The sequence below is a fragment of the Plecotus auritus genome (assembly GCF_963455305.1).
Source record: "Plecotus auritus genome assembly, chromosome: 4".
NCBI lineage: Eukaryota > Metazoa > Chordata > Mammalia > Chiroptera > Vespertilionidae > Plecotus > Plecotus auritus.
The window spans coordinates 126,024,521-126,041,577 of record NC_137775.1 but is presented as its reverse complement, the minus strand read 5'-3'; the positions used below and the strand labels follow the sequence as shown (position 1 = coordinate 126,041,577).

Here is a 17,057-nt window from a genome sequence, read left to right as displayed (position 1 = left end):
TGGGCCACGAGCCTCGATCCCCACGCACCCCACCCCCTGTGGCCGTCTCGAGTGGGAACTGCTGACTTTCCCTCTTGTAGGAGATGTGGAAGCCCAAAGGGCTTGTTTCATTGATTCAATTATTCATCCCAGCACTGTCTGTCTCCCAGGCGCCCAAGGCAGTTCTCGCATCTCTGCGGGTCTCAGCAGGGACAGAGCGGCACACATTTAGGAACAGGGGCGTCTCAGCGCATCCAGAAAAGTATTGGAGATTCCTAAGACTTCCTAGTATGATTTCACCCTTAGGGAGTTAAATGTTGCTCAATAACGATATGTTGCCCTATAAGAGTCCCCCCACCCCTCCCCTCTTTTTTCCTTCTCTTCCCTTCTCTCTCTCATCCCCCTAGCCGAGTGCTCTGAGAGATGATGGAGGTTTCATTTGCTCCGCAGAGATCAGGATTCCACTCTATATCCTGTGGTCAAAGTAATCCCGTTGGGGAAAGGCTGTTGAACAAGCCCACCCAGACCCTTCCAGAGAGTCTGCGGCAGATATCAGACCTGCCCAGACTTGGGGAGCAGGACAATTTCAGGGATGGAGGAAGGGGCTGGCATTGGGAGGGTGGGCGTCATAGAGCTCTAGTGACTGACAGCCTAATGCTGGAAGCCCAGTGGCTATGTGGTCTGCCATAGTGCAGCTCCTCCTGGCTCAGCCAGTGGGGTCAGTGAGCAGCTGATGTTCACTGCTGAGCTTTTGGCTGATGGAGGGAAGGTCAAGGGAGGACAGTGTCAACTAGGACACCCAGGGGTCCAAGCGCTCTTCAGGGAGCTCTGACCCTGGGTATTAAGACTAGTTTCTCCCTGGCTCGTGGGCGGCAGGTCAGCTTTCACCCTCGATTAGGAGGGCATTCAGGGAGATCTGAACCAATCTATTCTCAGGTCCCAAATATGGGCAAATCCTGGCCAGACCAGCACTGGGTTGGGGCAGGGGGTGGAGATTAGAGGGCAGGGGGGAAGGGCTCAGCAGCCATGGGGGGAAGTGGACAGGGCCCAAGGATGCAGCTCCCAAGTGCCAGCAGAGGTGGGGGTGTCAGGTGATCAGCTGAGGGAGATGATCTAAATTAATCCTTGTAATCCCTGGACTCAGGACTCAGCCTCCCTCCTAATCCATCCCAAAGCTCATCCTCTCAGGATTGATTCGGCCATTTATCCCCCTTTACCCTTCTAAATGCCTAGATCCCTTCACTATAAGAGGGAAAAATGTAAATCTTTTAAACATGCAGTAAAAATACAGAGAATAACAATAAATATCCACTGAAATCCAATTTCTGTTCATTTCTTGCCATATTTGATTCAGAGATAGCCCTTCTAGCTGTAGTTTTACAGTTTTATTCTCTATGTATGTATTCACAAACACTACAGAATATTGACTTGCGTTTAAAATCTATCTAAATGGTATTATACTGCATACACTATTCTGCAAACTTTCTTTTTTCTCAAAGATGTTTTACATTTATTTGTGAATTTTAACTTCTGAATACTATTTCATTGTTTGAATATACTGGTACCACAATTTACTTATTCATCTTTCTGCTCAGGGGCATTTAGAATGTTTCCAGTTTTCTGGGTTATAAACAATGCTGCCATGAACAGTGCTATGCATGCCTCCTTGGCATATGTGTAAGCACTTCTCTAAGGTAGGTACCTAGAGGTAGAATTTCTAGGTCATAGAATATGTGCTTAACTTCACTAGTTAAACTTTACTAGTTATTGCTAAAGTGCTCTAAAAAGCTGTTTGACCAATTTACACTCTTAACAGTGGCTTCCAGTGCTTGATTAGATTCACTAACATAAATTTCTCTGCTCACCATTCTTTCTTGCACTCCACTCCTTCCTTCTTGTAAAGTTTATCCTTTGGTGGCATTTCAGTGAAAGTTTTCAAGTAGTAAACAATCTCGGCCACTGTCTTCAAACTTCCGTACTTCTCACATTTAGGTGGAAACTTGGTGGGCATAGAATTTGAGGTTGTCAGGTTTTTCTTGATCTTTTGAAGATATTTTACTTTTTTCTATAATATTTTGTTGCTAATAAGAAGTCAGTCAATATAACTATTATCTTTCTAGGCAAACAGGCCTTTTTTTTTTCTTGTTACTTTTAAGATTTTTTTCTTTTCCTCAGTATTCTGCAGTTTTGCCACAATGTGTTTATAAACTCAGGACTCTTCAACCTGAGACCTATGTTTTTCTTCCATTTTGGAAAATTCTTTTTTTTTTTTTTAAATATGTTCTTTATTGATTTTTTTACAGAGAGGAAGGGACAGGGATAGAGAGCCAGAAACATTGATGAGAGAGAAACATTGATCAGCTGCCTCCTGCACATTCCCTGCTGGAGATGTGCCCGCAACCAAGGTACATGCCCTTGACCGGAATCGAACCTGGGACCCCTCAGTCCACAGGCCAATGCTCTATCCACTGAGCCAAACCAGCCAGGGCTGGAAAATTCTTAACCATTATCTTTTGGGATATTACGTTCCCCCCATTCTTCCTGTCCCTTTCAGGAGCCCCTATTTTATACTAGAGGCCCAGTGCATGAAATTTGTGCACAGGTAGGGTCCCTAGCGGCTGCTGGCTGCCAACCAGAGCCTCCCTTTGTTCCGCGCCACCCCCTGGTGGTCAGCGCACATCATAGCGAGTGATCGAACTCCTGAGGAGACACTTTGTGCATATTAGGCTTTTATATATATAGATAGGGTTGTGATATGCCATGTATATAAATATATATCTCATTTTTTTCCCTCATGTCTTTTAACTATTCTTTCATATTTTCTATCTCATCACCTTCCCTCAAAATTGTGAATGATTTCATCAGCTCTATCTTCCAATTCACTCTTTCCAACTGGCTCTAGTCTACTGTTTAATACATCATTGAGTCTTTAATTTCAATGATATGCCTTTCATTTCTTAATGTTTTATCTTTCCCTCTCAATAAGCTGCTTTTTTCTTTTTTTTTTTTTTAAATATATTTTATTGATATTTTACAGAGAGGAAGGAAGAGGGATAGAGAGTCAGAAACATCGATGAGAGAGAAACATCGATCAGCTGCCTCCTGCACACCTCCCACTGGGGATGTGCCCGCAACCAAGTTACGTGCCCTTGACCGGAATCGAACCTGGGACCCCTCAGTCCGCAGGCCGACGCTCTATCCACTGAGCCAAACCGGTTTTGGCAGCTGCTTTTTTCATAGTACAATATTTTTATTGTGGTTTATTTTCTTGTGTGTAATTTTTAGTGCTTTTAAGTATACTTATTATATAGTGTTTTTCTATTAAGCACAGTTCTAGGAGTGTTAATGCTCCTGTTTGTTGTGTCTGCTGACTCTTTCTTATGGTTGATTACTTCCTTGTCTAGTTTATAATATTTTATTGTGAGCTCTTCTACAGCAGGTAGGGGTGTGTGTGTGTGTGTGTGAGAGAGAGAGAGAGAGACAGTCCCCCATATGTTCTGGCCTCTGAAAACATTCTTACAGAGCTCTTTCTTGATTCTGTGGGGCTGTGTGGTATTCCTAGGGATTTCAAGGGTCCAAAACCAGATTTCTGTTTAACTTCTCTGCTTGAGAATCAGCATCATGCAGATAATGTAAATCCGGATGCAATACAAGCATTTGCTCAGACTTGGGACTTCAGTCTCTCAGGGTTTCTTTTCCTTTTCTCTGCTTCTTTGGACTGGTGTGTGTAGTTTTTAGTTTTCTTTCCACGGAGAAGGTAGATCTTTGATGTTCTATCTTTATGCAGGGGGTCCAGCCCCAGCGCCTTATCTCTGGTGGGCTGAAGCCACATATCCTATAACCAGAAGCATTAAAATGCAGTTCCAGGTCTCTGGGCATATATCTGTCTGAAACCCACCATGGCCACTGTGACAGCCTCTTCTCTTTTATTTGGTTTTGTCTTCCTTCCTTAAGTCTATTATTTGGGTTTCTTTTTTTTTTTAACTAAATTTTTGCAATTGTCCATATTTTAATTTTAAAATTCTATTTTATGCAAATTTTTGTGTGTGTTTGAGGGGGTACTGGGTGAGGAGATAGCCACATTAATTTAGTCTGCCATGTTGCCAGAAGTTCCACTCTGGCTTTTCTATGTTATTATTAATCCTAACAATCTGTATGTCTGTAAAGTGCAAGAAGATTTCACATACTTTCTCAGAGAAATAAGTATTACTGTTCCCATATTACCAAGAGGAAAATTGAGACTCAGTTTTGAATCTTAGCTTTTGGTCTTTGAATCCTGTGCATTTCATAGCTTGGGTTTTACATGGGGACCTAGGCCATATGTGTTCTTCTACTCCAGAAAGGGCAGGCAGGTATGTGGTAGGGGTGGGGAGGGCAGAAGAAAAATAAATCCAGGAAAAGCAGGGCTCGTCCGGGATTTGAACCCGGGACCTCTCGCACCCTAAGCGAGAATCATACCCCTAGACCAACGAGCCTGTTATAACTGCCTCCTGCCAGATGTGCCTTCCCTGCCACATCAGCTTCAGCCATAGTTTGTGGTTTCCAGAGGTGGCTTCTCTTTTCCAGGCTGGCTCCCAGCCCAGGCTGGCTGCATGCCCCAGGCCTCGCGCTCTCCTGCTCCTCCCTATTGCACTTCAGGGCTACACAGAAACCCGGTACTCTAGGCAGGGCCCCTTCTTACCCGTGATCAGTCTCCCCAGGGCTCCCACGTGGAGTTCCTGGGGGTGCTGCTGGGGAAGGGCAGCGAAGAAGCCAGCCTCCAGCAGCCTCCACTTTCGGGGAAACCCAGGGTTCAGGGAGCCTGTCTGGCATCTCCTGCACCGATGATGAACCAGGCTTCTTTCTTACCTCAGGATCAGGCCTCCAAACCTAAGAGCCTCCTGGGTGTGGGTGCGGGAGGCTGCCCAGGTCACCTTCACTGTGGGAATTTGCTAAGTTATTCAGTTTCTTCATCTGTCAGTTGGGGAAGTAACACCTGCCCTGTCTGCCTTACAGAAGGTTTTGAGAATCTGCAAACTGTAAAGATCTATACAAAGGAACGGGGTTATTACGATGGCATCATGAGGCCGGGGGAAGTATACAACTGGAAAGCTGCCACTTAATGCTCATGATGGGCTGGGCAGTGTGCTCCTTGCTTTACAGATCTCATTTAATCTTCTAACAACCTGGTGAGACTGGTCCCATTTAATCTACAGCAGGTAAGGGTGTGTGTGTGTGTGTGTGTGTGTGTGTGTGTGTGTGTGTGAGAGAGAGAGAGAGAGAGAGAGAGTCCCCCATATGTTCTGGCCTCTGAAAACATTCTTACAGAGCTCTTTCTTCCTTCTGTGGGGCTGTGTGGTATTCCTATTTACAGATCCCATTTAATCTTCTAACAACCTGGAAAGCTGCCACTTAATGCTCACGATGGGCTGGGCAGTGTGCTCCTTGCTTTACAGATCCCATTTAATCTTCTAACAACCACATCTCCTACCCAGACTTTTAGAATACCAAGGATGGGGATACGTACATCCGGTAAATACCCTCCCTCTCTCCGCTGCCCATCCTGCCCATGGAGACTGCAGGGAAACCCTACTGACAGGCCAAGGGAGGCCTGGGTGGGGGCCCTTTGGGCTGAGAGTTTCCCAAATGAGAGTGACTGGGAGGTCAGCCTCAGAGAGTGGGGCTTTGTGGAAGACTGCACCCATCACACCCCAGGGACCCTTGCTTGCTCCCAGGGGAAATGTCCTCCCTGAGGCTGGGAGTTCCAGGGGGCAGAGACCTGTCTTACTGGCCTTTGGGTCCTGCCCTGTGTTTAGCATTTGGCAGTCATGCTAACAATACAAACTATTTCCAAGCATTTCTGTGTGCTTGGCCTTGTGTAAGCACTTTACCAGGTGAATCTCATTTCATCCTCACAGCACAACTGTTGTAGACACCACTTAGCAAATGTCTGTGGAATGCACGAATGAGTAAAAGTCAGGAGTTTGCACAAAAAATCGATAGTACAACAGATATTCAGGTGAATCCTCATCACTTGGCTTGAAGTAGAAACCATAAGCTTGAAGAAACCCTCCCACCCGCAGTCCATTTAAGCAGGCTCCCTACTGAACCAATCCCTCTCTTGGATAAGCAGGAAGAATGGCTCCACTTTAGAGAATGGATTGGCCAGCATTCCTTTGTACCCAGGGGGTAAGATTTCATTATCTCCACCCAGGAGTATCTGGACCAGACAGTTGGCCCTGCTAACTAATCATGGCCAGAGAAAAAGGCAACAGCTCATCTAGTCTAAAGCCAGAGTCTTTTTTGGGTAGCCGTTCCCCAGCTTTAAAGTGGCTTATAAATAAAAGCACACCCAAGGCGTTGTTCCATTACCTCAGCAGACATTCCCTGCATTGTTCGTCTTGGTGGGTGTGCCAGGGAGTGAGGTTGCTCCCAGCAAGGGCTCCTAGGGGGATTTTACTGAGAATGTTTCAGGGCTGAGACCAGGGTTGGGCCCCAGCCAGTGCTTCCCTCTGGGGGTGCTGCTGGAATTTGAGGCAGGATCCTTCTTCTTTGTGTGGCCTGTCTGGAGCAAGGTTCTGCCCACTAAATACCAGTAATCATTCCTCTGTCATGGTGTCAGCCATAACCCCCTACCCTCCCCCCCCCACCCCCCACCCCCACCCCCCCCCACACACACACACAAGCGCGCGCTTCCGGGTGTGGGCTTCCGGGCAGAGAAGTGCTACCCTGGTGGAAATCCCTTAGCACCCACCATGCACTCTCTTTCCAGGTTAAAATGACTGTGGCCTTGGTCTAGGGGCAGTGGGACTTCAGGCCCAAATGCCTTCTCTCTGCATTTAAAAAGCCACAAATGGCCCTAACCGGTTTGGCTCAGTGGATACAGCCATGGACTAAAGGGGTCCCGGGTTCGATTCCGGTCAGGGGCATGTACCTTGGTTGCGGACATATCCCCAGTGGGGGAAGTGCAGGAGGTGGCTGATTGATGTTTCTCTCTCATGTTTCTGACTCTCTATCCCCCTCCCTTCCTCTCTGTAAAAAATCAAAATATATATTTTTTAAAAAGCCACAAATGGAATTCTCTGGGGAGAATCTACTTCTTTTTTTTTTTTTTAAATATATTTTATTGATATTTTACAGAGAGGAAGGGAGAGGGATAGAGAGCTAGAAACATCGATGAGAGAGAAACATCGATCAGCTGCCTCCTGCACACCTCCTACTGGGGATGTGCCCGCAACCAATGTACGTGCCCTTGACCGGAATCAAACCTGGGACCCTTTAGTCCGCAGGCCGACGCTCTATCCACTGAGCCAAACCGGTTTCGGCGAGAATCTACTTCTGAGACTTTCCTCCCATCATGAGGGTAGCTTTTAGTCAGGCAAACCCTTGGATGGTTCCCCATTTTCATAAGAGCATGTCAACCCTTTTCTTATCTCATCACTTATATGGAGAGCCCTAAGGGTCGGAGGTTAACAGGCAACATTGTCCCAACACATCATCTCAAGCCACTGTGAGCACTTTAACAAAGACAATGAAGAGACTGAAATTGTTAAGGATTTTGCTTGCCTTCATTCAGTCATCAGTTCAAATGGAGACCGCAGCCAAGAAACAAAGAGAAGGCCAGAGACTCAGAAGGGCAGCAATGGAAGAATTAGGAAAGGTCACAGAGCAAAGATGTGTCATTGGAGACTGAGGCTACTATCATCTGCACCCACTTATTCCAGTTACTATGTATTGAGGCAAAAGTTGGACAGTAAAGATAGCTGATAGGAAAAAAAATGGATTCATTTGAAATATGGGGTTGGAGAAAGGCCTGGGGAGGGGAGAGGAGTGGGGTGGAGGGGGCAAATGGGGGGATGAAAGGGGACATCTGTGATACTTTCAATAATAAAGATAAATTAAAAGAAAAAAGAAATATGGGATTGGAGGAGAGCTCCGCAGATACCCTAGACCAGAGGTGGGGAACGTCCGGCCCATTGGACATGCAAAGGCCGAGAAATCGTTTGGTTTGGCCCTGCCAAGGCATTAGGGATGAGTTCATTAAATGTTTGCCCAGATAGCACAGGCTAATTTTTAAGTTGATAATTTTGTATGGCCCGTGAATGATGTTATAAATATCCAAATGGCCCTTGGCAGAAAAAAAAGCTCCCCACCTGCAGAAAGTGTTAGTCTAGAGCAAATTAAGCCTGAAGCATCACTGGAAGCAAAAATGACAAAACTAAAACTGTCCTACTTATGGTACATCATGAGAAGGCAGGGTTCTTTGGAAAAGACAATAATGCTAGGACCCAGCAGGAAAAGAGGAAGATCAAATACAAGATGGACCGACTTCATAAAAGAAGCCGTAGGCATGAGTCTGCAGGAGCTGAGCAGGGCTGTTGAGGACAGGGCATTGTGGACATTGCTCATTCATATGGTCTCCAGAAGTTGGAGCCACTCAACAGTATGTAACACACACATCAAAAACACAGCAAAGCCCAACCAGTGTGGCTCAATGGTTGAGTGTCAACCTATGATCCAGGAGGTCATGGTGTGATTCTTGATCACGGCACATACTAGTTTCACAGTAGGGGGCCTGTAGGAGGCATCTGATCGATGATTCTCTCTCATCATTGATGTTTCTTTCTCTTCCTTTCCCTTCCTCTCTCTGAAATAAATAAAAACATATTTTTTAAAAAACACAGCCAAAAATGCTCTGGCAGGGTAGCTCAGTTGGTTAAAGTATCATCCCAATCCGCCAAGGTTGTGGGTTTGATCTCCGGTCAGGGAACATACAAGAAGCAACCAATGAATGCATATATAAGTGAAACAACAAATCAATATTTCTCTTTCTCTCTCTCTCTCTCTCCCTCCCTCCCTTCCTCTCTCTCTTTTTTTCTCTCAAATCAATAATAAAAAAAGAAAACACAGCAAAAAGTACCAGTTGCCTCTGGGGAACTGGGTGGCTGGGAAATAAACTTAGTGTTCACCGTATATTCCTTTGTACTTGTTGAATTTTGAGCTCTGGACATATATATAATTCACTCAAAACAGAAATTAAATTATTACAAAGCTAAGCAGAGAGAAGCAATAGAGAGAATAGGGAGAAAGGCATTTCAGAGAGCTGCAACGTCCCCTGGATGACAGCAGCCCAGCAGCGCTGGTATTGGCCCCCGTCCTGATGGTTCCGGCTTATGTCCACTTCCAAACTGTGCTTGTGCCGAGTCCATGTGGAGGGGTGATAGTGAGCAGCTGACCCCATCCTGTGGAACTGGTGTGTCTACTCAGAAAAGTTGTTGAGGACACGGTTTATTTTATCACACCAGCGTCTCCTTTGTGAGTCCCCGAGGGGGCATTATTGTCTGTCATACTCCCAAGAACAGTTGGTTTGCGTTTACTTTTTGGACACTGCATTATGGAAATGAGCAGCTGCTGGAAAGCACAAATGTGGTCCATGGGTAGGGACCTCCCAGGGTGGTCACTTTCAGTTTCATTCCTGTCTCTTGAAGTCTCCACTGTTGTTCCTCTTCCTTTGCTCTGATGTTTGATGCATGATTTCCTGTTGTGTCCCCTATATTCCTGCAACCTCTCTTAAACTATTACTGGAAATAAACTATTCCTGGAATAAGCTCCTAAAAAATAGGGGGGAACCCTGAAACTCTTCAGAAAATATGCTCTTTTTCTACAACTTTTCTTTTTCTTTCTTTCTTTTTCTTTTTTTTTTTAGACAGAATGACTGGAAAAATGACTTTTCTCTGAACTGTTTTCCATTCAGTTCTGGGCATTTGTAAGTCTAAACCAATGGTCCTCAGCCAACAGGGAGGGAGCAGGCGTGATTTTGCCTCTCAGAGGACTTCTGTGTCTGGAGACATGTCTGGTTATCAAGATTGGGATGGCGGTGCTGCTGTCAGATCTAATGGGTAGAGGCCAAGGAGGCTGTGAAACATCCTGCAGTGAGCAGACAGCCCCACGACAAAGAATTGTCTGACCCAACATGGCAGTAGTGCTGTGGTTGGGAACCCTGGTCTAGCCATACTTAATATGACCTTCTGTGAAGCCTTAGTGTATTCTAATGTTCCTAACTTAACAATGTGACTTTAAATCTGAAAAGGACACTATATATTTTAAATAGACTTAAAATGTCTCCTGTTTTTATATCATTGCCCTCCTTCTTTACCCCATGCTTCCCTCCCCTACTCCATGGCTTCGATGACTCTGGAGATTTTTTGTCCCTTGCTTAGGTGCTAGTGAGACTCTATGCTTGTCTGCCCCTCTTAGCTGGGGCTAAGTTGCCCCCAACTTGGACCCATTGCCTTTATTTATATTAATGAGAGAGAGAAAGAGAGAGAGAGAGAGAGAGAGAGAGAGAGAGAGAGAGAGAGAGAGAGATATCAATTTGTAGTCCCACTTATTTATGCATTCATTGGTTGCTTCTTGTATGTGCCCTGGCCAGAGATGGAACCCACAACCTTGGTGTATTGGGTTGACACTCTAACCAACTGGGCTACCTGCCAGGGCCTGTCCTTACTCTGAAGTGGGGTGGAACAGGGTGAGAAGGGACTGTCTGGAAGGTGACGGAACAGGGGGAGGCCAAAGCGCAGCCACCGGTCCTGGACAGTGGGGTAAGAAGGCCTGGGTCTTCTCACCACATCATTTTGGGCGGAGCCTAAGCCCAGGGGCTGCCCTTGCAGGCTCCTGTCAGCAGACAGACAGCTGAGGCTGACTCACTGCACTCAGCCAGGGCCATGTGCCCTGTCCAGGGTTAGGCATTGCAAACACTGCCTTCAGGGGTGGCCTCTGTCTGGTCCAGGTCCCAAGGACCTGCCAGGGGGAAGGGTTGTGCTGACTCAGACAATCTAGTGGAGGCCAAGGGACTTTGCAATTCCCAGGCCCTTACCTAAGCTGGGTCTCTGCCAAGAACCCCACCTGTGGGTGAGTGTTTGTGGGAAGTGTGTGTGTAGAAATGTCAGTCTTTCAGAAGCTGCTGACAAGTCTCCATCTAGCCTTTCCAGCTCAGCATTCAAGGGACATAGATTTTAGTCGTAAGGTGTGGCATTGTGGGAGTTTCAGATGGAAAGGCTGGTGTTTGTCCAGCTTCTTTAGCTTGGTGGGAATCGAACTCAAGCTCAAATCTCTGCTCAGTTTTCACCCCAGCTCTCCCTTTTCCTGGGGTCCTTGGAGATGTTCCATAAAGAGCTCAGCAGTCAGCCTAGGGTTTGAGGGGAGTTAATATGTGGATTTGAAGGCTTCCCTCTCTGTGGCCTCCTTCACTGCAGGAAGCCCACCTTCCACTTTCTGTGGCTCTGGAGCCCCAGACTCTGTCCTTGGACTCTTCAAGCCAACAAAGGCTGTCCCTTGTCATTTAGACTGAGGAGTGCCCTGGGGAAAAACCCATTTAAATGCAGTTGGCTCCTTTCATTCACGTGTGGAGTCCTTTCAGTTTCTGCCTGCTTTGGGCACTTTACAGTGCTTTCAAGTAGTTGTTTTGTATGTTTTGTCCAGAGTTTATAATTCTTGCCCCTGGTGGGGGATTCATCAAAGATATACTGCTCTACCATTACGGGCCATCCTTTCACTTTTAACTTATCTATATGCAATGTGTGTCACTTTTATCTATGCATTTATCGCTTGCTGAGATGGGGAAGAAGATGCAGACATAAGGGCTGAAGTGTAGTGTTGAGTGTAAGTGTAGGTGGAGCTTACAGCACACTGACATCACTGGGGTGCGCTTCACAGAAGGGGTCTTGGCCAGTGAGGTTGTGAAGGCTGGGAAGGACGTGGGTGAGCAGACAGGAGAAAAGACTGTGACAGCTTGGGCACTGCTGGGCTAAGGGCAGAGAAAGGCATGAACATGGTGTGAGAGGGACAGTGCTCCAACCAACCTCAACCTGGCTGCGGGGGGCGGCGGAGGGTCTGAGCAGGAAAGGTATACTCTCCGGGCAGACTCAACGTGGAGAAACAGAGGCAGCTGGATGCTTTCGAAGGTACCCTTCCACGAAGGCAGTGCACTAAGGTGCTCCCAGGACATTCCCCATTCCCCGTCCCTTCCTGCAGCCCGAGCCTGGTTCCAGGCTGGTTGAGAGCCCCAGATCTCTGGAGAGGGAGACTTAGAGGCAACTTCCACAAAGGGGCAGATGGGATGCAGACACCTAAAAGGATGGGGTGGTGCCAGAAGCTAAACTGAGTAGGTGCCCTTGAGAGCTCCAATCAAAGGGAAAATAAAAGAGTGGTGGAAGCCCTGGCCGGTGGGCTCAGTTGGTTGGGCATCGTCCTGGGCACTGAAAGGTTGCCAGTTTTCAGGGTTTCCGGCTCAATTGCCAGTGGGGAACATGCAGGAGACAGCTGATGGACGTTTCGCTCTTACATAAATAATTCTCTCTCTTTCCCTTCCCCCGTCACTCTAAAAATCAATAAAAAATCTTTTTTTAAAAAGTGACGTAAGCATCTTTACTAAATATGGGCCAGCATCTCCTAGGCTCCGTGAGCTGACTCTTGTTCATCCCAGTCCCCAGTATTACATGTCCAGATTCTTTGAGCCCAATCTTTTATCCTCTGAAGAACACACAATCGGCTTTGGGCTGCAAAAGGAGGTTTAGGTGGGGGCTTGGGGGGGCGGGTCTCTAATCCCAAACTTTGTCCTTAGGAGGCTTAGGATCAGCACTGACCATTCAGGGAACCCACAAGTGGCTTTGAAGGACGGGTTCTTTAGTGAGTTGGGGGGAGAATAATCTATAAGAGCAATGAGAGGGGGTGGGGGACATCCATGAGCAAAATGTCAGGGGAGGAGGAGTTTTATCTGTTCAAGAACATCTCCTCGGTGGGACCATGGGATGGGCCTCAGTACCACATTGCCCCGGTCTGGGCCTTCCACCTCCAGGCAGCCTTCATGGGCTTTGTCTTCTTTGCAGGGACACCACTCAATGCCACTGTCCTGGTGGCCACACTGCGCTACAAAAAGTTGAGACAGCCCCTCAACTATATTTTGGTCAATGTGTCCCTGGGGGGCTTCCTCTTCTGCATCTTCTCTGTCTTCACTGTCTTTATTGCCAGTTGCCAGGGATACTTCGTCTTCGGCCGCCATGTTTGTGCTTTGGAGGCCTTCCTGGGCTCTACAGCAGGTACTGCAGGGGAAGGGGACTGGGGGAGGCAAGGGACACCGAGCTTGGATTGGAACCAGGGACCGGCCTGCCTACCCAGAGTGCATCCCAAAAGAGGAGTCTAGGGGAGTTTGGTGCTCTTTTGCATACTGGAATACAAAGCCTAGACTAGAAATTTGACCCACGGCATCCCAAATCCTACCCCAACCATTAGTCCAACCCTGTCTCCCCGTGCTTGCCCCACTCTGTAATTCACTCCGCCTGCCAGGCTGAGTGGGCTGTCTACCCCATTACCTTCATGTTTCACCACAGGTCTGGTAACAGGTTGGTCACTGGCCTTCCTAGCCTTTGAGCGCTACATTGTCGTCTGTAAGCCCTTCGGCAGCTTTCGCTTCAGCTCCAAGCATGCACTGATAGTGGTTCTGGCCACCTGGACCATTGGCATTGGCGTCTCCATCCCACCCTTCTTCGGCTGGAGCCGGTGAGAGCCCAGGGTAGTGATGCTGACATAGTTAGGAGCTGAGGCTGGTGTGGGTGGAAAGAGTTGTGTATAAGCTTTTTTTATTTCTAATTTTTAAAGAACTGATGGAGCAGGTGAGAGAAAGGGCTGTGGGAGACAAGTCCTAAAGTTTACTCTTCAGTTCAAATTGCTATACCCTTCGCTGGTGAGGACAGAAAACCCTTCCTGCCCAGTCACTGGGCATGCTCTGGGTTCTACATGGAGAACCCAATCCAGGAATCTCGGCTCCCACTCCACATTCTTGTGGTGGGCCCCCACAGTGAGCAAGTGTTGTCCAGTAGGTGAGTGATTGGTCCCTTACAGGTTCATCCCAGAGGGCCTGCAATGTTCCTGTGGCCCCGACTGGTACACCGTGGGCACCAAATATCGCAGCGAGTACTATACCTGGTTCCTCTTCATCTTCTGCTTCATTGTGCCTCTCTCCCTCATCTGCTTCTCCTACTCTCAGTTGCTGGGGGCCCTTAGAGCTGTGAGTGGCTTTTGTGATGGTCAGGGGGCTCCAGGTGAGAGGGAAGAGTGGGGGAGTGTTCTAGAACATATCTGGAAATGCCATAGCCAGGTAGAAGGGATTTCTAAAAGCAAGTGGGGAAAAAAAAAAAGCCCTAGCCAGTTTTGCTCAGTGGTTAGAGCATTGGCCTGCAGACTGAAGGGTCCTGGGTTCAATTCTGGTCAAGGGCACGTACCTCAGTTGCAGGCTTCTCCCCAGACCAGACCCTGGTTGGGGCTCATGCAGGAGGCAACCAATTGATGTGTTTCTCTCACATCGATATTTCTGTCTTTCCCTCTCTCTTCCACTCTCTCTAAAAATCAATGGAAAAATATCTTTGGGTGAGAATTAAAAAAAATAATAATAATAAAATAAAAGCAAAGAAGGAAGTGGGGATAGGCAGAATGATGAAAAGGAATGGAGACTAAGGTGGAGTCACCTCTGCTCAAATATAGGTGTCAAGACATGCATGTGATCCTCCCAGTGTCACAGACCAGAGCCGCCTCCATCCTGCCTTCCTCAAGGAGGGAGAGCCACGGGGACTAGGCCAGAAACTGGGGCAGAAGAGAGGCAGTTGGAGCAGATGCCCCCCGGTAAAAACAAAACCCTCCAGAGATCTGGGAGTTGAGGGCTGGGGAGAAGAGGATGTGGTGTTCTCTGTGCTCTTCCCAGGTTGCAGCCCAGCAGCAGGAGTCGGCTTCCACCCAGAAGGCTGAGCGGGAGGTGAGCCGCATGGTGGTGGTGATGGTGGGGTCCTTTTGTCTCTGTTATGTGCCCTATGCTGCCCTGGCCATGTATATGGTCAACAACCGTAACCACGGGCTAGACTTACGGCTTGTCACCATTCCTGCCTTCTTCTCCAAGAGCGCATGCGTCTACAATCCCATCATCTACTGCTTCATGAATAAGCAGGTAAAGTTCCCCATTTACATTCCTGTGAGACCCTAGTCCATAAGACCTGGTTCTTGTCACCAACGACTTTTAACTCAGAGTACCTTCGACTGTACTCAGAGGGTTAGGGGTGAAGAAGGGAAGCCACAGACACCCTCAGTAGCCTAGGAAGCCCGTAGTAAGCACAGGGAGGTGTGGTCATTGAGACAATATCACAGGACCCTGGGAAGACAGAACTTGAGCCATAAAAATTGAGTTGCTCCAAAGGACAGGATAAGTGAAATGGTTTTCTGTTTTATTGGAAAACTGAGTTCCCTTACATTCTAGTCCTTCCAATTCAGTTCTAATCCTTTCTTGTCCAACTTCTAGCCCACAGGAGCATATGGGGAGCACAATCACGTGCATAAAAATCTAAAGCAGCTTATCATCTGAAGGTCCCAGGTGGCCTATCCCTCAATTCCTAAATCTAAGCTAAAAAACAAAAAACAAACAAAAAATCTTAAGACAAATCTAGGAGAGTTCTTGTCTTGAGAATTATTTTATTTCTTCAATCCCGGAGATGGATTCAAAACGAATGTGAAATCTGGATGGAGACAGAATTGGCCTTTCCCCATTGGAAGGACCTTGTAGGAGTTGGGGAGGGTGGGTGGGTGGACCGACTCTAGGGCTGCTTCTGAAAGTGCTTCTAGGAGGCAGGCTAGTTTGAGTTTTCCCAACAGTGAGTTAGCCAGAATGTGTAGTAATATGTAGACAAGCAGCGAGAAGTCTTGGACTGGAATCTAAGCAGTCTCAGGACTGGGAAGATATACTCAAAACCACCGGAGGAGATCCTGGGTTTTAAGCATTATTCAAGGCATCATTTGGGGATACAAAAGAGAAATTTCTTCCCATAGTTCCTGATGTTATCTCCACTGTACTGGTCTGCTAAGGGGGCCATCTCCAATTCTGCCCTCTCTCTCCAGTTCCGGGCTTGCATGATGGAGATGGTGTGTGGGAAGTCCATGACAGATGAGTCTGACATGTCCAGCTCCCAGAAAACAGAAGTTTCTACTCTCTCTTCTAGCCAAGTGGGCCCCAGCTAGGGCGCCATATTGGACTATTTGCAGCAATTAGGATTTTACATTTAAGGAAATTTCTACTTTCTCTGCTAAAAACCAAACTACTAACCACGCAGACAACAGACAGGAAGGGGAGTGATGACCATTTTGGGGGATCGATTTTCCATTTTCCTAGTATTCCCTTCTTACCTACAAAGCGACTGTTCCAGCTGGGTCCACCTCAGAACACATCAAAGGCCTTTGCAACAATCATGTTTCTACTAAGCGGCAAGATTCACAGCACTTGCAGACTCATCTCTACATACTACAAGGCATCTATAAAGGAGTATGGTTGAGTTCTCAGTGTATGAGTAACAATTATCTCCCTTTTTAGTAACATTATTTCCCTCCTGGGGTTGTGTTCTGAGATGATACATTTTGAGAAAACACATTAGAAATGGGAGAGACTTAAAGAAAAAACAAATAAAACCTTTAGTAGGCCCCAAATATGAGTTTGAACGAATTTGTTATATAGTACATGCCAATCGTCAGTATAGCTCTGGCAGGAACAGCCAGGTCCATGGGCCCGAGCCAGCATGGCTTACTCGTGTTTCCTTTCCCCCTCCCCACCTATTTGGCTAAACCTATATATCTATCTTAAGAAGTATTTTACTAAAGTTAACAGTTTAATTCACTTTATGTTCTCAAAATAAAATTGCACATCTTGGTATCATTTATAAACCACACCAAAATGTTCAAAAAACTGTTTTACCTTATATTTTACTAGAGACCTAGGGCACAAAATTCGTGCACGGGGCGGGGGTGTCCCTCAGCCCAGCCTGCACCCTCTCCAGTCTGGGACCCAGTGGGATCGGGCTTAAACGGGCAGTCGGACATCCCTCTCACAATCCAGGACTGCTGGCTCCCAACTGCTCGCTTGCCTGCCTTCCTGATTGCCCCTAACCACTTCTGCCTGCCAGCCTGATCACCCCCTAACCACTCCCCTGCCAGCCTGATTGATGCCTAACTGCTCCCCTGCCAGCCTGTTTGCCCCCAACTGCCCTCCCCTACAGAACCTGGTCACCCCT

General features: G+C 47.2%; 1 protein-coding gene and 1 long non-coding RNA gene across 2 annotated transcripts in view; both read left to right on the top strand.

The window, feature by feature from the left end:
• LOC308247453 overlaps nucleotides 1-17,057 on the top strand; it is a 31,942-nt gene that overhangs the window by 1,526 nt on the left and 13,359 nt on the right. The gene's annotated exons all lie outside the window — the stretch shown is intronic.
• Nucleotides 12,701-16,014, top strand: OPN1SW (opsin 1, short wave sensitive; the record flags this gene model as incomplete). The annotated part of the gene is made up of 5 exons (XM_080666587.1): nucleotides 12,701-13,055; nucleotides 13,347-13,515; nucleotides 13,858-14,023; nucleotides 14,714-14,953; nucleotides 15,895-16,014. The coding sequence occupies 5 exons, from the start codon at nucleotides 12,701-12,703 to the stop codon at nucleotides 16,012-16,014; spliced, it is 1,050 nt and encodes a 349-aa protein (XP_080522713.1).